The 26974-nt window shown below is 34.5% G+C and overlaps 1 protein-coding gene across 1 annotated transcript in view; it reads left to right on the plus strand.

Annotated features, from left to right (window-relative positions):
* The first annotated feature begins 625 nt into the window (after positions 1-625).
* Positions 626-26974, plus strand: part of HTR2C (5-hydroxytryptamine receptor 2C) — a 97262-nt gene continuing 70913 nt past the window's right edge. The window contains exons 1-2 of the mRNA XM_024731910.1: positions 626-660; positions 4978-5291. Coding sequence (XP_024587678.1) covers positions 626-660; positions 4978-5291 — 349 coding nt within the window. The remainder of the gene's footprint in view (positions 661-4977; positions 5292-26974) is intronic.

The raw sequence follows: 26974 nt of genomic DNA on the forward strand, positions 1-26974 counted from the left end.
TGGATAATATTGTTGGTTAATGCAAAAGTATAAAGAAAGCTATCTATGAAAAAGCAGATTGCTTCACTGGAAAAAAAAGTTAGAAATGTTGTACAAAATATGTTCACTTTATAAAACTGCTTAAAACTTGTTTTAGTTTTTCATTGCTCTATAAGATGAAACCTTTTTACTTTATACATGCTACTTAATTATTAGATCACAAACTTTCCCCCAATAGTTTGCAAATTAAGAAGCATATATTCTTAATTTCTTTTTCAAAACACTGCTTTGTACTCCAGCAGGGGGAGATTTAGTAGAAGCCCCATATAAAGAAAGTATATACAAGAAATTTTAGAAAAATTATGATGGTTGTATATTGGTAAATAAATGAAAAATCTATTCTCCTTGCCATTTTTTATCACTTATATAATATGCTTGCTTGTTTGCTAAATTTAGTATTGATTATTTCTTACCACTTAATAAATATATCTACTTTTATTTAATCGAAGGTTATTAAAGTTATTTAAACTTTTAACTAACTCTCTTTTTCTTTTTTCTCTCCCCAGAAAGGATGGCATAATGAATCCAGTCTGTTAAATTTCCTCTTCTCAATTTTAAACTTTGGTTGCTTAAGACTGAAGCAATTATGGTGAACCTGAGGAAGGCAGTGCACTCGTTCCTGTAAGGATGTTATTACCTATTATTTTTTAAAAATAACTTTTCATAGTAGTTTGCTCAAAAATGTTAAAAAGGTTTTTATATGATTATTCAGCTATATTTGCCTCAATCTGTATAAATGACTTGCATTCCAATAGACTAATATTACTGGTGTTTTCTATTCAAAAACAATAAATGGGAAAAAAACCAATAACTTGAACTCCAATTAAACACAACCACTCATATGTTCAAACAAGTAATATCATTCAAAAATAATTCTGATACTTGTGGTTGCTTTCTGTATGGTTAAAATGTAGAAATAAGAAAGGTTCTTTCCTCTTCCTTCCTGCATGAACTAAACAGCCAAGAGAATAAATGTCTTTACAAGTCTCTGGTTCTATGAAAAATAGTTAAGGTTGCAAAAGAATGAGCGAGAAGTCAGGGAATAGGGGTTGGAGGATGTAGCTGGACAGGATGTAGCCTTGAAACAATGAACCAGTAGTTAAAGTCAATAGAACATAACATAAAAGTGATAAGGAAAGCATTGAATTCAAGCACTAAGCAATTCAAAACATGATCTAATCCAGGTATATCTTCTTTTTAACTTAGTAAAAGGTTGGGTTGCTTTCTTCTAAACCTACTCTTTGAGGAATGGGGGCATGGAAAACAAGATCCAGGGCTCTGTAAACTCTGATCAGTACAACTGAGAAGCCTTGAATCACCTTGCTCCTGCACAATCTCCTCTGTGATTTCTATAAAAGTGCTCACTGAGGAAACAGTTTACAGAGCAGTGTAGATATAAAGTACATCAACACTGGATCCTCTGCAATATGCACCATTATAGTCCATCTTGGATGTCATTGTACATTGTAGTGATGATAGTCTCAAGGATACGTGGTTCCAAGAAAACTAGAGCAGAGAGGAAAAGGAAAGGGTGAAGGACAGTGATAAAGAAGGGAAATAAAGAGCCAGGTCTGGGAAAAATGAAAGGACAACTTAGTATATAGGCCTTGATCCATATACCAAATGCAGGGCTACCTTAAAGAGTACCAAATTATTCTGCTATGGAATTAAAGAATTCACATAGAATTTTTTCCATTACATTAAGAGAAACAAGGGATCATTCATCTCTTCTAATAATGCCCATTGTCATATGCCATGCAAAAACTCAGTAGATTTAAAATGTACTCAGACTTTTAAATCAAATTATAATTTTGTTTATCGACTAAAAATGTCAGATATTTTCATTCAAAACTTAGTAGCAATTAATAAGTTATTTCAATTGTTCAGATAGAAATTGTGATTTTTGTGCACGTATTTTATGAGACTTCTGTGGGCTTAATAGCAATCAGCATAAGCTTTAGAAACAAGACCTAGATTACTCCTCTTCTGTAAAAGGACTGTATGATTTTCACTGAACATGTAAATGTTAGAAATTAGGTTTAATTAGAATACAGCCAATTCTTGATTATAATACTGTAGAAAATAGGACTGACTGCAGTAAAAATCATAATAATTTGCTCATAAGTAGTGCTCAATAAGAATTTATTAAATTGAATTGAATTGAAACCAGGAAACTGAAGTAAAAACTCTGTCAGGATTTTTCCCAACACCATTACTTTATTTAATAACTCACAAAAGATATATTTAGATTCTACAAGCTTCCTCAATAATTCAGTATTTGTTTCATGGACTCTTTAATAAAAAGTAAAAATATATTTGACCAGCAGAGGTAGGCAAGATGAATGTTTTAAGTGGTTTTCTACCCCAAAGTTCTAAGATACTCAAATCATAAAATTCATAATTGGACATAGTTTTTCATGTACTTTTGTTATATACAATTTTATTTTGTATTCTACTATTTTTACAGAAATGTGAAAGGATTTAGATGTTTTCACAATTTACTGAGAAAATTTGAAGTTGCATTGCATATCCTGTTAGGATCATATTATCTAGGCTTAAGAATAAATATATTTGTGATTCTGCAACTGAAAATTGAAGATGCAGCATATCATTGTGAGCATAAAGTCTTGTGGGACTACTTGAAATGATCATCAACTAATTTAAACCAGAATTTTTTTTTAATTTCAGAAGAACATGTTTTTCGACAGCTAGGCCAGAAAAGACCTTGGATTTAAAATTACTATCTGAGCCAGTTCTGCATAAATAAGTACCTTCTTAAAATAAAACCAGGACCTAAATTCTTGACAAATTTTGAAGTACATTTAGGGTATAGCTACCACAAAATACTTTCGTTTAACTTTGAAGACAGAAAGAAGGTAAGCTCCAACATTTACTGAGGGCCTATTACGACAAAGGTATTATTTTGAGACTTTACATATATCATTTAATTTTCACAACAATAATGTGATAAAGATCATCCTCATTGTAAAGATGAGGAAATTGATCTTCTGAGAGGTTAAGTGACTGGTCAAAAAAAATCATTTAGGTCAAGTAGCCAGGACATTAGCCACATGCCAAATACAACAAATACAGTGACAGAGTAATCAAAGCTGAAGGCAAATACCTTGCTTCTATTTATTTGGTCCTTTATTTCTATAATTTCTATTCACTTTAATCACAAATTAATTATGATACAGATTTTTTGAATCACATATTATTTTAGCTTATTTTTTATGTCTCAGGAAAAAAGAATACATCCAGCATTGGAAAGAATTTAATGATTACTTTTCATGATTTGAAGAAAATTACTATGTATGTCTCCCACCGACATGATGCTTAGGATATCAGGCAGCTTTGACTAATGAGGAAGTAGTTTTAAGCTAAATGTCTGAAGTATTAGTTTTCACCCCTTGTAGAATGAGAAAGTCAAAATATTTTCATGATTTCTTCATTACGTTAAAATACATAAAGTATATTAAAAAGATATTAAGAGAAATAATTTTTAAACGTGGTAGAAAATTATTATAATATTTTACTTAAGTTTAAATAAGGCCAATAATTTTTCAGGTTCAGTGTTCCAGTTCTGGTTCAGAAAGTATGGTGTGTGTGTGTGTGTGTGTGTGTGTGTATAATATTATAGATACAATTATGATAATCATAATCATCTAGTGTTACTACTGCAAGTTTCTCTGATGATTGATAATAAGTGATAGTCAATCTAATCACACATATATTTTCCCTGTAGAAATAATATTTTTAGCTCAAAGAACAAGTGAACGAGATAATGAAATCAAAACTTTTACATGGAGAACTCATACACTCTCGATTTTGTAATGTCATGTGTTCCATCCCCCATGCAATTTTCTTGCATAGAGAATTGGTTAGCACATATTGTACCAGTAGAGGAAATTTTCTTCTCTATAAATAATATCAGGGTTTAACAACTAGTACATATAGTATAGTTGTTGCTTAGTATTCATTAAATAACTATTACTGAACATAGAATACACATAAGAGAGTCATTCACAGATAATAATTCTTGCTTTTAAGCAGGAAATATTGAATATACTTATCTTTCTTGTTTATCTTATTAAGGAAAATAAATATTAGTTTCATGAGACAATTTAGGGACTTACATTAATGTATGAAACCTGAATAAATCTCATATCACCATCAGGGGAAATTAATTTGGAATGTACAAAACATAACCACGTCTGTCTCTCTTGCATTAGTCTGCCACTTGGCCTGAAATTCCTACCAGTAAAAATCTACATAAGTACCATCATGAGAGGTGTACATTTTAAATGACTTAAGAGATTTCTTTTCCAGCATAGGAAAGCAGCAAACCCATAGGAGTTAATTATCACCACAAATCATTTTCTAACCTAGAACAACACCAGAAAACATAGGACATAAATGGGGAGAGTGTCAGGTAGAAGGAAAATTTACAGGACAGATATTAAGAAATTATGGGCCAGCATAAAGTCACTCAGCAAGTCAAACAATACTGTGGTTTCAGATTGAGTGTAGAGAGTAAAAGTCTAAAACACAGGCTTTGAATTCAACGGGACTTGAGTACGGACCCTGCCCCTGCTACTTACTGGCTATATTTCCTTGAGAAAGTTACTTAACTTCTCTGAACCTCAGTCTCTCCTTATACATAATAGATATAAATCAGTACTGACTTCATGAGGATGTTATATGAGATCAAAAGAGATTATACATATATATTTCAGTAAACTAAGTGCCTGACTCATATTAAGCATTCAATAAAAGTATTTGGGGGAGAGAAAGAAGAGATACTGAGGTTTAATTAAGAGTAGAAATGATGATGATAATAATAATGATTGTTAAAGGAAAAGCAGTTGACTTATATAAGTAATTTATTAGGTACAAGCAATATAATATATACCTGATTATTTTTTTCTTAATTTTCAGTGTGCACCTGATTGGCCTATTGGTTTGGCAATGTGATATTTCTGTGAGCCCAGTAGCAGCCATAGTAACTGACATTTTCAATACCTCCGATGGTGGACGCTTCAAATTCCCAGACGGGGTACAAAACTGGCCAGCACTTTCAATCGTCATAATAATAATCTTGACAATAGGTGGCAACATTCTCGTTATCATGGCAGTAAGCTTGGAAAAGAAACTGCACAATGCCACCAATTATTTCTTAATGTCCCTAGCCATTGCTGATATGCTAGTGGGACTACTTGTCATGCCACTGTCTCTGCTTGCAATCCTTTATGGTAAGTACAAATTTATTAGTATTTTGATCTCAGATCATGTCATAAATCTGTGGCAGGTTTCGTAAAAAATCAGAAAGTTAATTATTCTACTTGTATCATTTGGAAAATAAACAAAAAAGAAAATTGTGTGACAGAAGAAATTGGATGTGTGTATATTTATTAAATAAATCAGTAGCAGACTCTTGAAAGAGCAAAACAAATGTTTTATAATATATTAAAATCATATATAGATACTCTATTGCTCAGTGTCATTTGTAAACAATGACAATTGCCTTCCAATATACAGATTGTGACAGTGAAAGAAACATGTGCCTACCCCTATGTTCCGGGCAGTACACATACCTAGTACCAGCTTTTATACAAAGAAGATGAAAGAAGCCTTCATCTTTCATCATCTTCATTTTTTTTAAACATCTTTATTGGAGTATAATTGATTTACAATGGTGTGTTAGTTTCTGCTGTATAACAAATTGAATCAGCTCTATGTATAATATATCCCCATATCCCCTCCCTCTTGTGTCTCCCTCCCACTCTCCCTATCCCACCCCTCTAGGTGGTCAAAAAGCACCGAGCTGATCTCCCTGTGCTATGCAGCTGCTTCCCACTAGCTTTCTATTTTACATGTGGTAGATATATACATGTAAAATAGATAGTTTTCTATTTTACATGTGGTAGATATATACATGTAAAATAGATAGTTTTCTATTTTACATGTGGTAGATATATACATGTAAAATAGATAGTTATCTATTTTACATGTATATATGTCAATGCTACTCTCACTTCGCCCCAGCTTACCCTTCTCCCTCACTGTGTCCTCAAGTCCATTCACTACATCTGTGTCATTATTCCTGTCCTGCCCCTAGGTTCATCAGAACTTTTTTTTTTTTTAGATTCCATATATATGTGTTAGGATACGGTATTTGTCTCTCTCTTTCTGACTTACTTCACTCTGTATGACAGACTCTAGGTCCATTCAACTCACTACAAATAACTCAATTTTGTTCCTTTTTATGGCTGAGTAATATTCCATTGTATATATGTGCCACAACTTCTTTATCCATTCATCTGTTGATGGATACTTAGGTTACTTCCATGTCCTGGCTATTGTAAATAGAACTGCATGAACATTGTGGTACATGACACTTTTTTGAATTATGGTTTTCTCAGGGTATATGCCCAGTAGTGCAATTGCTAGGTCATATGCTAGTTCTATTTTTAGCTTTTTAAGGAACCCCCATACTGTTCTCCATAGTGGCTGTATCAATTTACATTCCCACCAACAGTGCAAGAGTGTTCCCTTTTCTCCACAGCCTCTCCAGCATTTATTGTTTCTAGATTTTTTGATGATGGCCATTCTGACTGGTATGAGGTGATACCTCATTGTACTTTTGATTTACATTTCTCTAATGATTAGTAACGCTGAGCATCCTTGCATGTGTTTGTTGGTAATCTGTATACCTTCTTTGGAGAAATGTCTATTTAAGTCTTCTGCCCATTTTTGGATTGGGTTGTTTTTTGATATTGAGCTGCATGAGCTGACTGTATATTTTGGAAATTAATCCTTTGTCAGTTGCTTCACTTGCAAATATTTTCTCCCATTCTGACAGTTGCCTTTTCATCTTGTTTATGGTTTCCTTTGCTGTGCAAAAGCTTTTAGGTTTCCTTAGGTCCCATTAGTATATTTTTGTTTATATTTCCATTTCTCAATGGATCTTGCTGTGATTTATGTCATAGAGTGTTCTGCCTAATGTTTTCCTCTAAGAGTTTTATAGTGTCTGTCCTTACATTTAGGTCTTTAATCCATTTTGAGTTATTTTTGTATACAGTCTTAGTAAGTGTTCTAATATCATTCTTTAACATGTAGCTGTACAGTTTTCCCAGTGCCACTTACTGAAGACACTGTCTTTTCTCCATTGTATATTCTTGCCTCCTTTAACAAAGATAAGGTGGCCATATGTGCGTGGGTTTATCTCTGGGAGGTCTATCCTGTTCCATTGATCTATATTTCTGTTTCTGTGCCAGTACCATACTGTCTTGATTACTGTAGCTTTGTAGTATAGTCTGAAGTGTGGGAGCCTGATACCTCCAGCTCCGTTTTTCTTTCCCAAGATTGCTTTGGCTATTAGGGGTCTTTTGTGTTTCCATATAAATTGTAAAATTTTTGTTCCAGTTCTGTGAAAAATGCCATTGGTAATTTGATAGGGATTGCACTGAATCTGTAGATTGCTTTGGGTAGTATGGTCATTTTCACAATGTTGATTCTTCCAATCCAAGAACATGGTATATCTCTCCATTTGTTTGTATCATCTTTGATTTTTTCATCAGTGTCTTATACTTTTCTGCATACAGGTCTTTTGCCTCCTTAGGTAGGTTTATTCCTAGGTATTTTATTCTTTTTGTTGCAAGAGTAAATGTGAGTGTTTCCCTCATTTTCTCTTTCAGATTTTTCATCATTAGTGTATAGGAATGCAAGAGATTTCTGTGCATTAATTTTGTATCCTGCTACTTTACCAAATTCATTGATTAGCTTTAGTAGTTTTCTGGTAGCATGTTAGGATTCTCTATGTATAGTATCATGTAAACTGCAAACAGTGACAGTTTTACTTCTTTTCCAACTTGGATTCCTTTTATTTCTTTTTCTTCTCTGATTGTTGTGGCTATAACTTCCAAAACTATGATGAATAATAGCAGTGAGAGCAGGCAACCTTGTCTTGTTCCTGATCTTAGAGGAAATGGTTTCAGTTTTTCACCTTTGAGAACAATGTTGGCTGTGGGTTTGTCATATATGGCCTTTATTCAGTTAAGGTAAGTTCCCTCTGTGGCTACTTTCTGGAGAGTTTTTATCATAAATGGGTGCTGAATTTTGTCAAAAGCTTTTTCTGCATCTACCGAGATTATCATATGGTTTTTATACTTCAATTTGTTAATACAGTGTATCACATTGATTGAATTGGGTATAGTGAAGAATCCTTGCATTCCTGGGATAAACTCCACTTGATCATGGTGTATGATCCTTTTAATGTGCTGTTGGATTCTGTTTGCTAGTATTTTGTTGAGAATTTTTGCATCTATGTTCATCAGTGATGTTGACCTGTAGCTTTCATTTTTTACGGCATCTTTGTCTGGTTTTGGTATCAGGGTGATGGTGGCCTCATAGAATGAGTTTGGGAGCATTCCTTCCTCTGCAACTTTTTGGAAGAGTCTGAGAAGTACGTGTTCGCTCTTCTCTAAATGTTTGATGGAATTCTCCTGTGAAGCCATCTGGTCCTGGGCTTTTGTTTGTTGGAAGATTTTTAATCACAGTCTCAATTTCAGTGCTTGTGATTGGTCTGTTTATATTTTCTGTTTCTACCTGGTTCAGTCTCAGAATGTTGTGTTTTTCCAAGAATTTTTCCATTTCTTCCAGGTTGTGCATTTTTTTGGCATATAATTGCTTGTAGTAATCTCTCATGATCCTTTATATTTCTGCAGTGTCAGTTGTTACTTCTCCTTTTTCATTTCTAATTCTGTTGATTTGAGTCTTCTCCCATTTTTTCTTGATGAGTCTGGTTGTTTATCAGTTATGTTTATCTGCTCAAAGAACCAGCTTTTGGTTTTATTGATCTTTGCTACTGTTTCCTTCACTTCTTTTACATTTATTTCTGATCTGATCTTTATGATTTCTTTCCTTCTGCTAACTTTGGAGTTTTTTGTTCTTCTTTCTCTAATTGCTTTAGGTGTAAGGTTAGGTTGTTTATTTGAGATGTTTCTTGTTTCTTGAGGTAGGATTGTATTGCTATAAACATCTCTCTTAGAACTGCTTTTGCTGCATCTCATAGGTTTTGGGTCACCGTGTTTTCATTGTCATTTGTTTCTAGGTATTTTTTGATTTCTTCTTTGATTTCTTCAGTAATCTCTTGGTTATTTAGTAGCATACTGTTTAGACTCCACGTGTTTGTATTTTTTACAGTTTTTTTCCTGTAATTGATATCTAGTCTCATAGCGTTGTGGTTGGAAAAGATGCTTGATATGATTTCAATTTTCTTAAATTTAACAAGGCTTGATTTGTGACCCAAGATATAATCTTTCCTGGAGAATGTTCCATAAGCACTTGAGAAGAAAGTATATTCTGTTGTTTTTGGATGGAATGTCCTATAAATATCAATTAAGTCTATCTTGTTTAATGTGTCATTTAAAGCTTCTGATTCCTTATTTACTTTCATTTTGGATAATCTGTCCATTGATGAAAGTGGGGTGTTAAAGTCCCCTACTATTATTGTGTTACTGTTGATTTCCCATTTTATGGCTTTTAGCATTGCCTTATGAATTGAGGTACTCCTATGTTGGGTGCATAAATATTTACAATTCTATATCTTCTTGGATTGATCCCTTGATCATTATGTAGTGTCCTTCTTTGTCTCTTGTAATAGTCTTTATTTTAAAGTCTATTTTGTCTGATATAAGAATTGCTACTCCAGCCTTCTTTTGATTTCCATTTGCATGGAATACATTTTTCCATCCCCTCACTTTCAGTCTGTATGTGTCCCCAAGTCTGAAGTGAGTCCCTTGTAGACAGCTTATATACGAGTCTTGTTTTGTATCCATTCAGCCCGTCTATATCGTTTGGTTGGAGCATTTAAACCATTTACATTTAAGGTAATTATCGATATGTATGTTCCTATTACCATTTTCTTAATTGTTCTGGGTTTGTTTTTGTAGGTCTTTTCCTTCTCTTGTGTTTCCTGCCTAGAGAAATTCCTTTAGCATTTGTTGTAAAGCCGATTTGGTGGTGCTGAATTCTCTTAACTTTTGCTTGTCTTTAACGATTTTAATTTCACCATCAAATCTGAACGAGATCCTTGGTGGGTAGAGTAATCTTGGCTGTAGGTTTTTCCCTTTCGGCACTTTAACTATGGCCTGCCACTCCTTTCTGGCTTGCAGAGTTTCTGCTGAAAGATCAGCTGTTGACCTTATGGGAATTCTCCTGTATATTATTTGTTGCTTTTCCCTTGCTGCTTTGAAATTTTTTTCTTTGTACTTAATTTTTCACAGTTTGATTAATATGTGTCTTGGCATGTTTCTCCTTGGATTTATCCTGTATGGGATTCTCTGTGCTTCCTGGACGTGACTGACTGTTTCCTTTCCCATGTCAGGGAAGTTTTCAACTATAATCTCTTCAAATATTTTCTCAGTCCCTTTTTTTCTCTTTTCTTCTGGAACCCCTGTGATTTGAATGTTGTTGCCTTTAATATTGTCCCAGAAGTCTCTGAGACTATCCTCAATTCTTTTCATTCTTTTTTTTTTATTCTGCTCTGCAGTAGTTATTTCCACTTTTTTATCTTCCAGGTCACTTATCCATTCTTCTGCCTCACTTATTCTGCTATTGATTCCTTCTAGAGAGTTTTTAATTTCATTTACTGTGTTGTTCATCATTGTTTCGTCTTTAGTTCTTCTAGGTCCTTGTTAAACGTTGCTTGTATTTTCTCCATTCTATTTCCAAGACTTTGGATCATCTCTACTATCATTACTCTGAATTCTTTTTCAGGTAGACTGCCTATTTCCTCTTCATTTGTTTGGTCTATTGGGTTTTTACCTTGCTCCTTCATGCTGCATATTTCTCTGTCTTCTCATTTTGTTTAAAATACTGTGTTTGGGGTCTCTTTTTTGCAGGCTCCAGGTTCATAGTTCCCACTGTTTTTGTTGTCTGCCCCCAGTGGGTGAGGTTGTTTCAGTGGCTTGTGTAGGCTTCCTGGTGGAGGGGACTGGTGCCTGTGTTCTGGTGGGTGGGGCTGGATCTGGCAGTGTGTTTTGGGGTGTCTATGAACTTAGTATGATTTTAGGCAGCCTCTTTGCTAATGGGTATGGTTGTGCTCCTGTCTTGCTAGTTTTGTGGCATGGCGCATACAGCACTGGAGCTTGCTGGCCCTTGGGGTGAGCTGGGTCTTAGTGTTGAGATGGAGACCTCTGGGAGAACTCTCGCCAATTGATATTATGTGGGGCTGGGACGTCTCTGGTGGTCCAATGTCCTGAACTCGGCTGTACCCCCTCAGAGGCTCAGGCCTGACACCAGGGCGGACCACCAAGACCCTGTCAGACACACAGCTCAGAAGAAAAGGGACAAAAAAAGAAAAAAAATAATAAATAATTATTAAAATAAAATAATAATTTAAAAAAAGAGAACAACCTAACCACTAAACAAATCCACCAATGATAACAAGCACTCAGAACTATACTATGATAAACATAAGAAATCAGAAACAAATCAGTCGCAGCCAGCAAACCCCAAGTCTACAATTGCTCTCAAAGTCCACCGCCTCAATTTTGGGATGATTCATTGTCCATTCAGGTATTCCACAGATGCAGGGTACATCAAATTGATTGTGGAGCTTTAACCCACTGCTCCTGTGGTTGTAGAGAGAAATTTCCCTTTCTCTTCTTTGTTCACACAGCTCCTGGGGTTTAGCTTTGGTTTTGGCTCCACCTCTGCATGTAGGTCGCCCTCAGCATCTGTTCTGGCCCAGACAGGACGGGGTTAAAGCAGCAGCCTATTAGGGGGCTCTAGCTCACTCATGCCGGGGGGTGGGAGGGGTACAGTAGTTATAATTGGAATGTGGGGCAAGCCTATGGCAGCAGAGGCTGACATGACGTTGCAACAGCCTGAGGCTTACTGTGTGTTCTCCCAGAGAAGTTCTCCTTGGAGCAGAGGACCCTGGCAGTGGTGGGCTACACAGGCTCCCAGGGGGCTATGGATAGTGACCTGTGGTTGTACACAGGATTCTTGGCCGCTGCAGCAGCAGCATTAATGTTTCATGCCGGTCTCTGAGGTCCAAGCTGATACCCACGGCTTGCACCTGTCTCTGGAGCTCGTTTAGGTGGTGCTCTGCCTTCTGTGGGCAGAAAGGGAAGGAATCCCCTCTCCTCACACATCCTGAAACAATCGTCTCTTGCCTCTTAGGCAGGTCCAGACATTTTCCCGGACTCCCTCCCGGCTAGCTGTGGTGCACTAGCCCCCTTCAGGCTGTCTTCATGCAGCAAACCCCCGTCCTCTCCCTGGGATCTGACCTCCGAAACCTGAGCCTCAGCTCCCAGCCCCCACCTGCCCCAGCGGGTGAGCAGACAAGCCTCTCAGTCTGGTGTATGCTGGTCAGCACCGATCCTCTGTGCAGGAATCTCTCCACTTTGCCCTCTGCACCCCTGTTGCTGTGCTCTCCTCCATGGCTCCAAAGCTTCCCCCTGCCCACCCCCTGTGTCTCCCAGTGAAGGGGCTTCCTAGTGTGTGGAAGCTTTTCCTCCTTCACAGCTCCCTCCCAGAGGTGCAGGTCCCATCCCTATTCTTTTGTCTCTGTTTTTTCTTTTTTCTTTTGCCCTACCCAGGTACACAGGGAGTTTCTTGCCTTTTGGGAAGTCTGAGGTCTTCTGCCTGCGTTCAGTAGGTGTTCTGTAGGAGGTGTTCCACATGTAGATGTATTTTTTATGTATTTGTGGGGAGGAAGGTGATCTCCTCGTTTACTCCTCTGCCATCTTGAAGGTCCCCAAGGCTCATCATCTTTAAAAACATATTTTAAGTAATCTTCTTAAACATTGACAAACTAAGTGCTTGGCACATAATAAGCACTCAATAACAGCTATTCTTCTTCATAGAGTCTATAATTCATGTTTTTAAAAGGAGACAGTGATAAAAATTAATTATATAAGTTCAAGGTCATATTATCACAATAAAAATTCAAGCATTGAAAATTTTGATATATGATTTTAGAGAGCTTTTAATTTTTCTTTTGATTTTCTGCCATATCTTTGCCATATTCGTTTTAACCTAACTTTTGTTTCTAGCTAATATTTATTAAGAACAATCAAAACCACTTATACTACACTGCAAAGTTTCTTTCCTAGGGAGTTGGAGAACCCAGTTTGAATTTCATTGCCGATATGCTCATCTCACAAGGCAGTGAAGTAGACTCCCTTTTCCCTGGAGTGTATAATGGAATTAGACTGGAAGGACTAATACTGAAAGTGTATCTAGTTCTCAAGTCCTAAAAGAAGATTACTGCATCTAGAACATAATCTCTCATGGAATTTACAAATTAATTATCCTGTTCTAAATACACAGTGGTAATAGATTGTCTCAATAGGCATTTTATAAATAGTGTTCTCAGGAAATATGCTTTCCTTATATTTACTGAGTTTGAATGATGCACTAACTTCAAAGTATAAGTATTTTACCTTCTCTGTGAGCATTTTACCACACTATAGCTCCAAGTTATGTAAGAAAAGGTCACTGGAATGAATGTGCTTTAGAAGGTATACTTTGTCTTGTGGTGTCTATTTCATTTTGCCAGTTTCTCCCTTAAAAATATATGAGTGGTCAAAAAATGGCATCAGCCTAAATCCAAATGTCCTAACACATCCATCACCACACCCCCAAGCAATAAAGAACAACAAAAATAAATAAAACTACACAATACCACCACCTAATTTGGAGAACATTCAAATTCCAAATTATCTGTAAGCAGAAAGTAAATAAGAGATCACAATGAGCTCTCTATTAGGCTCCCGCCATGTGCTGTTGTGAAGAGGAAGGGCAGTCCAGTAAATACTAGATGAAAGAGAGAGGAGGAAAACTAGTAGGAAGCCTAAGATTGATCTAAAATCATCATAAGAAAGAAAGTCTATTCCAAGTATGAAAATTCTGAGAAACTTCTCTGGAAGCTCATCCTTTAGAGAAGTGACTTAGAAGTGTACATATGACTCAAGAAAGCAGTGTTGGAGAGGAACTCTTTGGAGGTAGAAAAGGGTTAAAAGGGAGAGGTGACTTTTGAAAAAAAAATGCACAGTGAAGGGAAAAAGAAACAAGAGGGGAAATTTCATCATCTTATAAGACAAAAAAAGTCAACATGTAAGAACCCATCAACCCTCCCCCCACTGTCCTCCACTGTACCCCAAAAGCCCTCCAATAAAGAAATCATACTTTGTTATATGAAGAGAAAAGGGTGCTCCAGAGCTTGGAATCTTGGAATCTACCCACAAACCGCTAGCCATGGAAACCACCCACAAACTGCTAGCCATGTTCATACAAATTCAAAGATGCAACCAACTTTCATCTATACCAAGCTACTATAAAAAGAAAGCAGAACATGAGAATAAAAAAAGCCATTTGATGAAAGTTCCCACAAATAAAGAATGATCAGAAAACAAAAAAGCTGTAACAAAATACTTCAAGATAAACTAAATTTTCTCAAACATTTAAAGATATATCTATAAAAAAAAAACCTTGAAGTAGAAATCTAAAAACTAAGAAAAGAAATGGATAAAAAAAATTGGTCAACATAAAGCAAAAGTTGATTGAACCCAGGAGAATAAAATAGGAGAAAAAGATAAAATCATATTGGAATGAACATTAAATTAAAAGTGCCTAAAGAAGAATAGATTAATATGAAAACTTAATAAGGGGCACTAAAGAAAAACACGGAAACAACAGAAAGAATGAAAATGAGATGAAGAAAGAAGTAAAAGAGGTCAAAAAGAAAGTGTTTGAGATGGAAGACCATCAAATAAAAGATCCAATGTGTGTATAATGAGAATCCTTGAAAAGAAAAAAATATAATGGAACAGAATTAATATTTAGAACTATAATCCTGGAAAGTTTTCCAGAAATAAAAGAGGGTCTAAATGTACATATAGATAGGGCCAACCCAGTACCAAAAATTTGACCTGGAACAGTCAACTCTGAGATATATCTGAGACATTAGGTGTTAAATAGAAAGAAAAATCTTCAGGCAAAAATAAGAAATAATTTACAAAAGCAAGAGAATTAGACTGGCTTCATAATTTTAAAAAATAACAAAACAAAGCAACACTGAAGCAATATTTTTATAAAAGTCAACCTCTTATATGATATTCTTTCAAAAGTAAATCTATAAAGACAGAAAACAGATCATTAGTTTCCAGGGTCTGAACATCCTATGCTGACTCCAAAGGGGCATTTACTTTGGTAGTATGGAACTGTTCTATATCTTGATGGTGGTAGTGGTTGTATATATATTTCTCAAAATTTTAAAAACTATATATTCTAGTATGCAGTTTTAAAAGGGTGAATTTTACTGTAAGTTATACCTGAAATTTAAAAAAGAAAAATACTCAAATAAAGTTTCAAACCAAGATTTTATATCCAGACAAGTTGGCCATCAAACTGTAAAAAGTTTAATATTTTTTAAACCCAGAGAATTCTGAACCCATGAGCCCTTCTTAAGAAACTGAATAATGGATAAGATTCATCTAACAAAGGGATGATTGGGAACTTTTCCTCAAAAAGATGGATCATGAGTGTTTAATATATTTAATTTTAGAGCTAAGACAGAAATAAAGGTGGTATAAGGGCATAAGAATACTGTCATATCTTATATGATATATATTATTTGTTAGTCTAACAACTTAGAAGCAATGCAACTAAAAATTGGGAAGAAAAGAGAAAGAAGAAAGTAGAATAATTTCATTGATTTTTCTGTAAACAAAAGATGGGTGTTAATTTATATGACTCCAAAAAATGGCAAGCCAGAAAAACTAGATTTCATAAGAAAACAGAGGTCTAAGAGTATTAAACAGGATGTAAAGAAAACATGATATAAACATGATATAAGGTTAACCACTAGAACAAAAAGACAAACCTATCTAAAACCAAAAGAAATGCAATTAATAGAAGAGTAAAAAAAAAAAAGTCAAGTAGAGGAAGAAACACAAGAAAATAAAACAATACTCTCAACATTATACCATGATACAATGACAGAGTTGAAAACAAACATACCAGTAATAGCAATACACTTGTATGAACCTAACTTATCATTAAAAATAAAAGATTTTCAAGTTGGCTTACAACAAATTACCTAACTATACTCTATATTTAGTGGAACTCATAACCCAGTGAATCACAATGGTTAAAATAAAGGGATGGGCAAAGGTATAGTAAGCAAATAGAAACACTAAGAAAACAGAAATTGTGATGTTGACATCTGACAAAGTAAATTTTAAATAAAAAATTAAAAAACCAGTAAGAGTAAAAAAAAAAATGATGCTTTTTTTCCCCAAAAAGGATGTTTATTTATGATTAAAAGCTGTAATTAACAAGTATATAGCAGTTAAGAATATCTATGCCTCCAATAACACAGCAATGCTCTTTTAAAAGCAAAAACTAAAGAACATGGAAGGATACATTTATGGATACATTCTACTAATGGGAGACTTTAAATATCATACTCAGTACAAAAAAATTGGACATGTAGGTCTTATGGGTGTATATTAAACTTTATACCCTTATCATAGAAAGTATATTTTCTTTACGAGTTCATGGAACACTCACAAAAATTAATTATCCATTAGGCCACAAAGAAAATGTTAGAAAAGTAAAACTATTATGAAAAATACTTTCTGATAAGAACACAATAACGCTTGAAAGTATTAACAACAAAAGTTTAAAGACCATCTGATCTTGAAGTTATAACAAATTTTAAACAACTGTTGGTCAAAAGGACAAATGCAAACTGAAATTACTGACTACTTTAGAAATATGATAGCATACACACTACATATCAAAATCTATAGAAGATACTTAAGCAATGATCAAAGGAAAATTCATAGCCCTCATCACCTTTATAAGTAAAAATGAAGGTATACAAATGAATTAAATTCCTAGAAAGCAACCTTGAAAAAGAAGTGCAAAGTAACTCAAAAGAAAGCACAAAGAAACAAACTAAAGATAAAAGCAGAAATTAATTAGGTAGAGAATAGAAAAACAATATACCTAATTAATAAATCAAAATCCTGCTTTTATAAAAGGAAATTTTAAACAAAATAAAAGCACTAGCTAACTGAAACAAGGAAAAAGGAAGAAACAAAAATATTCAAAATAAGAAATAACAAGGAAAATAACCATTGAAGCAAAGTAAATTTTAAAAATTAGATTACTTTGTAGGTTTATATGCAAATCAATTGAGAACATTAAAAAAAAAAGGTAGTTTCCCAGGGAAAATCAGGTTAGCAAAATTAACCTCATTAGATATAGAAAGAAAGAGAACAATTTCAGTAGAAGAAATAAAGTTATCAAGGACCTACCACACAAAAATAACATCAGATACAGATAGTTTCACTGGGGAATTCTTTAAAACGCTTGAAGACCAGATAGTTGTAATATTCCATAAATTGTTTAAGACCATTGAATAATTTTTTAAAAACCTTCCTAATTCTTATACAAAGCAAGCATAGGTTTAACACATAAACCAAATAAAGACAAAGCACAAAGAAGGAATATTATAGACTAACATCACTTATGACAAAAATTCTTTATAAACAATTGGCAAACAGAATCCAACGTCACATTAAAAAATATCATACGATGAACTGGGATTAATTCCAGTAACACTATGTTGGCCCAATATTAAGGAATCCCTTAATAAAACATATTAATAAATAATATCAACATTATTACTAATTAATATTTATTAATAGTTAAAGGTAAAAATATTATCAATATTGATACAATTATAATATTAACACAGCATTATATTTATAACATTAACATTAAAATATAATTTTTAAAGTATATGATTTAGCTCTAAAGACGTTGAGTGAAAAAGCCTTTATCCTAAAACATTCTAGAAAAGCTAGAGTTAATGGAAATAAACATGTGATAAATAGAATCTTTCTGATTTCTTTGAATTGGTTAACAAATAGTAGAAGATAATCTCATGTACCTAACATATATCCAAAATTTGCATACCTGGAGTTCATTCTCAAAATGAAACAATTTTCTTATTTGTGTAAAGGTGGTACCACATTCCTAGATAAATGATGTACTAGGCTCTAGGACATTGGTACTTAGCGTTCACCGAAACCAGATGCCACTATCTTGTAGCTCTTTATCTGACTTCTGCCTGCAGGTGAGTTTTGTTTTACCCTAACCAATGATTTTTATTTTATTTTATATTCTTGCGGTACACGGGCCTCTCACTGCTGTGGCCTCTCCCGTTGCGGAGCACAGGCTCCGGACGCACAGGCTCAGCAGCCATGGCTCACGGGCCCAGCCGCTCCGCAGCATGTGGGATCTTCCCGGACCGGGGCACGAACCCGTGTCCCGTGCATCGGCAGGCGGACTCTCAACCACTGCGCCACTAGGGAAGCCCCTAACCAATGATTTTTGAACTTCGTAAATTGAATATCTTTTATTCAATTGTGTATGTGTTCCAACTTTGCTGTGTTTCTACTACTCCCCATTTTCTTACACCTTGCTGCCTTACTCACTGATTATAAACCTACCTGGTCCCTAAAAGCATTTAAGTTTGTGACAGGACTCACAGCTTGTGGGCACAAAAGAAACAACCTTGATATCAATACCCTAAATTCACTGGCTTGTTATCCCCATGTGCTAACAAAGTTATTCCAATCCCCTAGAAAGGTACACACCTTCCCTCCAAATACTTCTAGAAGTCCCCAAGAGTTATCTCACATGTGATCATGAATAAATCAATTTGCATCACTCACTGTTGCAACCGTTCTGGGCTTTCATCGAGCACGTATGTATCCACCGTCACCTGCCACCATTCACTATATCTGCTGATAATCCAACATCTCTCACTGATCATCCATCATCGCCCACTGGGCATCCATCATCATTTGCTGGGCATCTGCTGAGTACCGCCCTGTCTGTTGGGAATCCACAATCTCCCACCAGGCATTGTGGTCTCTGCTGATGCTCTGCCATTTCACCACCCGTGACTTCCATGAGAATGCTGCTTTACCTGTCTTGGGTACTGTCACCTGGTATAGCCAAACCTACAAACCCTCAAGATACCACATGGTGCTGCATTTGCTTCAGTATTATATTTAGTGTTCCCTGCAAAAATTAGGAATATGTAGCACACTTTGTTGCCTAAACATGGAAAAAGTAATGCTTGTCCTTGCCCTCTTCACAAAATCCCTCTGTAAAACAACTCTTTTTTTTTTCTTTTTTACTTACTGTAGTTTCCTCAGGGCTTACATTCTATAGGACTGATCTAGAGTATATTTGCTGATGCCTTAATTTCTGTCCTCAAGCATCCACATAAAAACTTCTCCCTGAAAGGCTAAGCAGTGACCTTCTCAGTCTTGTAACCCAGCATTTATCCCTGTATCTGGTATTTTTTAATGAATAAATGAAGGCTTCTTTCCCTCTTGCAAATCAATTCATGAGGTTAGATACTTGGGATAGCCCAGCCCCACACATCTAGAACTGTGAATCTTTACTTTTTGGTTTAAATGTCTACTCCCAATATCCCCTGTCCCAATCCACACAGTCATTTCACTACAGTCTCTTTATCCTGGGGCGAAAATTTTCTTTACCAAGTAAATTTTAATTCCAAGTGTAAATGGGAAGAATGGCATTCAGTATATTTACAGAAAATTACAGTGACATATATTAAAGAACACAGTCCAGAGGTCCTGATTGTTGTTCTTACCTCTAGAGTCTGCTATCTCTAGTAATTCTTTGTACTTTCTTCTTTCCTCCTTAGAACAACTTTTGCAGATTACTTCTTTTATTCTCCAACAAATTCATAATGTAGTTTTAGTTAACATTCCAGTTCTACTTGCAAAAATCACTTCACTTACAGACAGATAGGCAGCACTAAGCTCACTAATAACTAACACCTGAGTGCTGGCTCAGTGTTGGACCCTATTCTAAGTGCTATACATTTACTATCCCCATTTAACAGGTAGGGAAATCAAAGCACCAAGAATTTAAGTACTACCAATGATCTATTGCCAAGTTGGGAAAAATCCCCCTACATTTTCTACAATAACAGGAAACTCTCTTCTATCTTCTCAAGTTGGGTTTGGGTTTCCTGGTAGAGTACCCATTGCTGATGTTCTGAAGATTCACTTCATTTTATCCTTTACTTCTATTTGGCTAATCCCAAACACAATTCCTGATATAGGTATTTTTTGAGTTTGGAAAATCTCATTGTTTTTCATGGAAACGTTCACTGGCTTTATATCATGTTATGATGTGCTAATTCCTAGAAAGCTAAATTCTCAGCTCTTATTTCCAAAGACTCTTTCCCCTAATCCGGTATGTGTGATCCAAGAGCCTTTTAACTTGGTTCCATGATGATGTTAAAGAAGATGATGATAACAATAATTATTATAGCTAACTTTAATTGAGCACTGTATGGGAAGGAAAACTTGTCTGGGGTCCTGCAAATTAAATTGACAAAAGACAGTTTAACAGGAGAAAGGGTTTATTACTTATGCATACTGAGTTCTTCATAGAAAAGAAATGAAAACCCAAAGAAGCAGTTAGACCCCAAGGGTGTATGTATCATTTTAACAAAGAGCAATAAATTGTGGAGAAGTGACAAGACAAAGGAAAAGCAGTTTGGGCTTCTAGGGGTGGTAAATTGTGGGAAGGTAAATATATGTGGAAAACTAATGGAAGATAAGGGTTACGTTTGTAAGGTTTGTTATGAAGCCTCAATCTTGTGTAGTATGGGGTGATAAGTGTGTCTCCAGTGATTGAGTCATTCTCCTCTTCCTGGTAGAGGTGGGGATGCGGACACCTTCACAAGGGGAAATTTATAACCTGAATTTAGGCAGAAACGGGGAGGGTCAGGAGCTTTTCCTATATTGGCTGTTTCTCATTTGCCTTCAGCTCAAAAGAATCCTTATGCCAAAGCAGCATATTTGGGGGATGGTATAGGTAGAACTTTACATTTTCGCCACTTTACAGATGAGGAAAACGAAAGCACACAATTTACCTGATTTTAGGGCCACGAAAGGCTAATATCCATTCTCACTTAGATCAATGACATTAAGGGTCCCATTCCCCCTGCTACTCAGACTGATATTTTTGCCACTCATCCATGGAAATGTGGAACTTGCTATATCTTCCTGAAAAACCAAATGCTGATTCTTGCTTCTGTCTTGATACAGCTTTAGACACACAGAGTACCATAACTAAGAAAATAATCTCTTGTATATCCAGGAGTAATTTCTCCAAGCCCTACAATGATAACAATAGTTCACAGTTCTTTTACACATATCAGTGCTATACATCATTTTAGCTGATAGACACTCTTTTAGAAACATAGCTTTGCTCAAAGTAATTTCTGTTCAGTACATTTTAGACTCTATTAACATCCCCTTCAGACACAGAGTTTGAAGGCCCAGGTTTCAATGCCTTTGTTGCCATGTGATTAGAAAATAGAATTAAGGGGGGGGGGGCATAATATATCTTCAAATAGTTGAAGGCTCTTCATGGCTCCAAAAGGTAAAACCAAAATAAATGGTAAAAGATACAGAAAGAAGCAGATTAGGGTTCATTAAAATGTTCTTTATCAATGAAAAGTTCTATCTTTCAAAGAAAGGAACCACTCCATTACCGAGGTTATATAAGGAACTTCTGCTTCGAATAGGAAGTTACACTAGATACTTCCTGTGTTTCCTCCTATGTTTTCAGATTGTATCATTAAGTTTCCTACTGATGTCACTTTGAATGAGTTACTTGGAGTCTGAAATTATCATTACGGAAGTAGAAGGAATGACAGGGAGATGAAAAGAATTACTATTTCATACAACAGGGTTACATTTCACATGGGCTTTTAAGAGACACTGGATGAAAAACCTACTCATTAATTATATATTATTTTAACAACTCAGAAGACATTTTATCTCTTGTTGCCATCTAAGTGAACATAAAGAAAATTTGCTTAGAATGAATGGACTGTATATCCAAAACCCTCACTTTTAAACATTATGAGATGACTAAGAATAGCCTACTTAGCCTTTATCTCAAAGGGCAGTAATTCAATCTTGAAAGCTGTTTTTCATATGTTAAATAGAATCGCTTACAACGATGAATCTGAATTGTTCTCGTTTATATCTATGTATTCCTAACACAGTGCTTGAACTGTGTAGTATCCAGGTTCTTGGACTAATTGTTAAAAGTTGATTTCTTTCTTTTCCTCCTTAGTCAAAGTAAATTTCTATATTCTGCAAGTGCTAAAATTTGTTTCATGTTCCAAGTAAAAGATATCAGAAATATAAAATCTTTGCACTCTAATTTTTCTGCATTCAAAATATAGCAAATGCAAGCTACTCACCCATTATTCACATAACACTAAGTTCCAAAAATATACTTCATAAATTGTTTTTCCATGACTTGATGCCACTGTTTCTTTTTAATAAGAATATCACCAAGACAGTCAAGGTTAGATGAGATTTTTTTCTAGTATGGATCTTCTCACTGAGAAATATTTCATAAAATAGGTAGCAAAAGCAGAATTTTAATTCCCAGCCTATGTATCTTTATTTTTATTCTTTAATTACATGGCAAGAGATATTTGAGGGTCTTTATGGAAGTATACAATTTCAAATGAGCCCAAACCATTGTATATTATTTATCACTGTTTTCTATGTAATTATAAGATCAAAGCTACTGTGGATTTTTAACTCTATTCAGAATGAAGCAGGAAAGGAAGTATTCTGAATTAGTAGGTACACATGAGATAACTACATCAGGACACCTTCTGTAGAGCAAAAGTATTCCTTATTCTAGATCAAGATCATTTTGGAGCCCAAAAGAATTCACTAGCTAATAAAAAAAAAAAGTTTCTCCTCAAAATTATGTAGCAAAAACCTTGAAGGGGATAAAAGAAAGGCATTTAATATTTATCAGGCACTTATTCATTTTTCTATTTTATTTTAACCCCATCTTATATACTCTCAGCTTAAAATTTCCATATTTGTAGGCAGAAAGGAATTTTCTGAGTTTCCTATTTTAGGAACAAGTACAGAAGAGGAAGTTAAATATGCGCTATTGGACTAATATAGATGAAGCTAACTTTCATGTATTTCATTTCAAATGGAAAATATACTCAAAACAGAGCACAGATAAATAGCGAAAAGTAAAATCCTTATGTTCTTTGAAGTATTTCTCATGATGGGAGAGAATGAAGTCTCTAATTTTCAATTCCTCAAAAACCTAGGATTATAATCTCTGTATATACATGAATTTCACCAGTGGGTGGCACAGAAACCATTGTAATCAACCAGGGTGTTCTCTAGGAGGGAAACTGGAGTAAAAAATAAAGGTAATTATTTCAAAGATTTGAATTATATTTTGCTTAGTTACCAATAAAAAGGAAACGGTTTAATAGAAAAATTATACAAAAGCCGAACATGAATATAAGTTAATCATACACATATTTGAATTTTGATAGTTTTTTGTCCTTAGCTCCAAGTCTGCCTAAGAAATATTGTGTTTTAACTATATCTTTTTGATCAAATGACTGCAATAATGCCATATTAATATTGTGACTATGAGCAAATCAGTGGATATCTCTAAGAATTAGATTCTCCTTTATGAATGATTAGTTTTTATTGTGTACCTATCACGCTAAGTATTTTAACCTACATTACGTCACTTAGCATATACTTTACAGGTACTTATGACTATTAAAGACCGAAAGTGAAATTATTTAGTGAACTGTAAGCCTCTACACGATTTAAAGATATTATTATTTTTAGTATTACATTAAACCAAGCCTCTATCTAAATTTAAATATAATGTGCATATGAAAATATAAACTATGTATTTCCACATCTACCAAAACAAATGTTCTGGAAGTATTTTCTTGGTTTAACTATAATATAATATAAAATATAAATTTTCTGTTTAATTATAATGAAGTAAGTAAGCTTCTTGTAGTTTAATTAGAGTAGGAAAATTAAAGGATCAGTTAGCCAAAACTTACTTCATTAAAAAATACAAGGCAGAGCTTTCCTGGTGGCGCAGTGGTTGGGGGTCCGCCTTCCAATGCAGGCGACGCAGGTTCGTGCCCCGGTCCAGGAGGATCCCGCGTGCCGCGGGGCGGCTGGGCCCGTGAGCCATGGCTGCTGAGCCTGTGCGTCCGGAGCCTGTGCTCTGCAACAGAAGAGGCCACAGTGGTGAGAGGTCCGTGTATCGCAAAAAAAAAAAAAAAATACAAGGCAAATTTTGAAGACCAATATTTCATAAATAATTTTTTTAGCATGCAATACTATGACAAATTACTCAATTAACTTTTACCATGGCTTATTCACCTAAAAGTTTAATTTTAGGTTAGTCACAATATTATTTTACACGATTAGTGAACTCTAATTAAATTAGTTATATAAATGACTGAACAAAAGAGGGGAAATATGGTGAGAGAATCTGACTGTATTTAATTCTGATGTAAAATATTGCCACACTGTAATTAAGAACTACCCTATTTTTATCGTGAAACAAACAAAAAATGAGTAAAAATATTACACTTGTAGCCTACCTGATGTTCTCTTAGAATTTGTTTTTCAGACGTGTTAGGATTACTTGAAAAAAAAGAGACAATTTAAACAGTACACAAAGGTGATAGTAGAAAAAATAAAACAATACAGAAAGTAAAAGTGGTAGGTAGACTCACGTTGCTTTCTTACCTATTGCTTTTTTTTAATTCATGCCTAATAGGGCAGAGCTATGGCCTAAGGAAATTATTATATGCTAACAAAACAATAACACAAGAAAGACCAATAATAGTGATAGTTATGTCTATACTGGGGCCCAGCTATAAGCCAAGCACTTTACTCAAATCTTATGATTTAACCTAAAAATATTACATAATGTAGGTGTTACAATTCATCTTTTACAGATGAGGAAATCTAGGTTCAGGTTGAACAACTGATTCAACCTCAAAGTTTATGCTCTTTTCAGTCTGCTTTGCTGTGTCACACAAATAATAGTAGTTTCTCAGATTTAATATTTCTACTTATATTATTCACTAAAACATCAAAACAGTCTTTTGTTACAGGTATCATTATCTATACTTAAAGCTGGGGAGAAAAAAAAATGAGTATGTAGTGATTTCAAAACAGTGTGCTAATAAGTAAAAATTATACAAGTGGTTTAATCATTTTTTCCCTTAAAGAAGAAGCCAACCCCCTCACATATACCACATAAGGAATGACACATATGGAAAAAAGTCCAGGTCATTATTTTTCTGCTCAATTTCTTACCACTATGACAATATTTTTCTGGATTTTGAAAGACCAACTACTGCTAGTCACAAAAGATTCTTAATTATCTTTTACCCTTGTCAACTAAATGGAAATGATAGAGATATTTTCTATTGTATCATTTAACTTACTTTGTTGAATTTTTCTACTATGTTTTTTGAATTTTCTTAGAGGTTGCTCCAGGTCTTATAATATGCATCTCTTTATTTTCATTCCTCTTAAAAAATTGAGATATAATTCATATGCCATAAAATTCACCTTTTGAAAGTATACAATTCAGTGGTTTTTAGCATATTCACAGAATTGGGCATTCATCATTATCTAATTCCAGAATATTTTCATCACCTCAAAAAGATGCCCCATACAAATTAGCAGTCACTCCCTATAATATGCATTTTAGCTCAAAGCAATCTTGTTAAGATTAATATTGAATTTCAATAGTATATAGAAACTTTGTGCCAATATACTTCCATTCCTTCCCCCTTCTTTGTGCTATTATTGTCATACATATTGCATCTTATACATTATAACACATCAAAATAGTTTTGTAGTTATTGTTTTATGTAGTTGTCTTTTACATAATTTTTCATGTCTTTCACATTTAGGAGAAAAGTGTTTTAATTCATGTGAATTCAAGTTACCATCTAGCCTTTCAATTCACCTGGATGATTCACTTTAATAGGTATTGTAAGTCAAATATGCTGATGACAAATTCAATTTCTGTTTATCTAGAAAGGTCTTTATTTTTCCTTCATATTTGAAGGATAGTTTTACTGGATATAGAATTCTTGGTTGACAGTCTTTTTCTGTCAACACTTTGAATATGTCATCCCAATGCCTTCTGGACTTGTTGGTTTCCAATGAGAAGTCAGCTGTTTATCTTCTTTGGGTCATTTTACATATGTTGAGTCATTTACTTCTTGCTGTATTTAGAATTTGCTCCTTGTCTTTGTCTTTTGACTTTGACTATGAAGTGTCTAGATGTCTTTCTCTAAGTTTATCCTAACTGGTGTTCCTTGAGCTTCTTAGATGTGTAAATTAATGTTTTCCATCAAATTTTCAGCCATTATTTCTTCAAAATTTTTTTCTGCCTTTCTCTCCATCCTCTCCTTCTGCATACATATTCCCATTATGCATACATCTGATGGTGTCCCACAGGCTCTGTTCATTTTTCTTATTCTTTTTTCTTTCTGTTCTTCAGACTGGATAATCTCTTTTGACTTATCTTCAAGTCCACTGATCTTTTCTTCTGCCTGCTAAAATTCACTGTTAAGTCCATCTAATGAATTTATAATTTCAGTTATTATACCTTTCAACTCCAGAATTTCTATTTGTTTTTGGTTTTGTTTTAAATATTAGACTAATTTGTATCCCTCTATTGATTTTCTCTATTTGGTGAGACATTATCATCATAGTTTCCTTTAATTCTTTAAGTATAGTCTCCTTTACTTCTTTAAATATATTTTTATAGTTGATTTAAACACTTTGTCCAATAAGTCCAACAACTGAACCCCCTCCTGGATACTAGAAAATGACTGCTTTTATTCCTGCCTATGGGCCATACCTTCCTGTTTCTTTGCTATCTTGTATTTTCTTGTTGAAAACTGGACATTCTAAATAATATATTGTAACAACTTTGGAATTAGACCTCT

Source organism: Neophocaena asiaeorientalis, unplaced genomic scaffold, assembly GCF_003031525.2.
Source record: "Neophocaena asiaeorientalis asiaeorientalis breed wild unplaced genomic scaffold, Neophocaena_asiaeorientalis_V1.1 scaffold178, whole genome shotgun sequence".
NCBI lineage: Eukaryota > Metazoa > Chordata > Mammalia > Artiodactyla > Phocoenidae > Neophocaena > Neophocaena asiaeorientalis.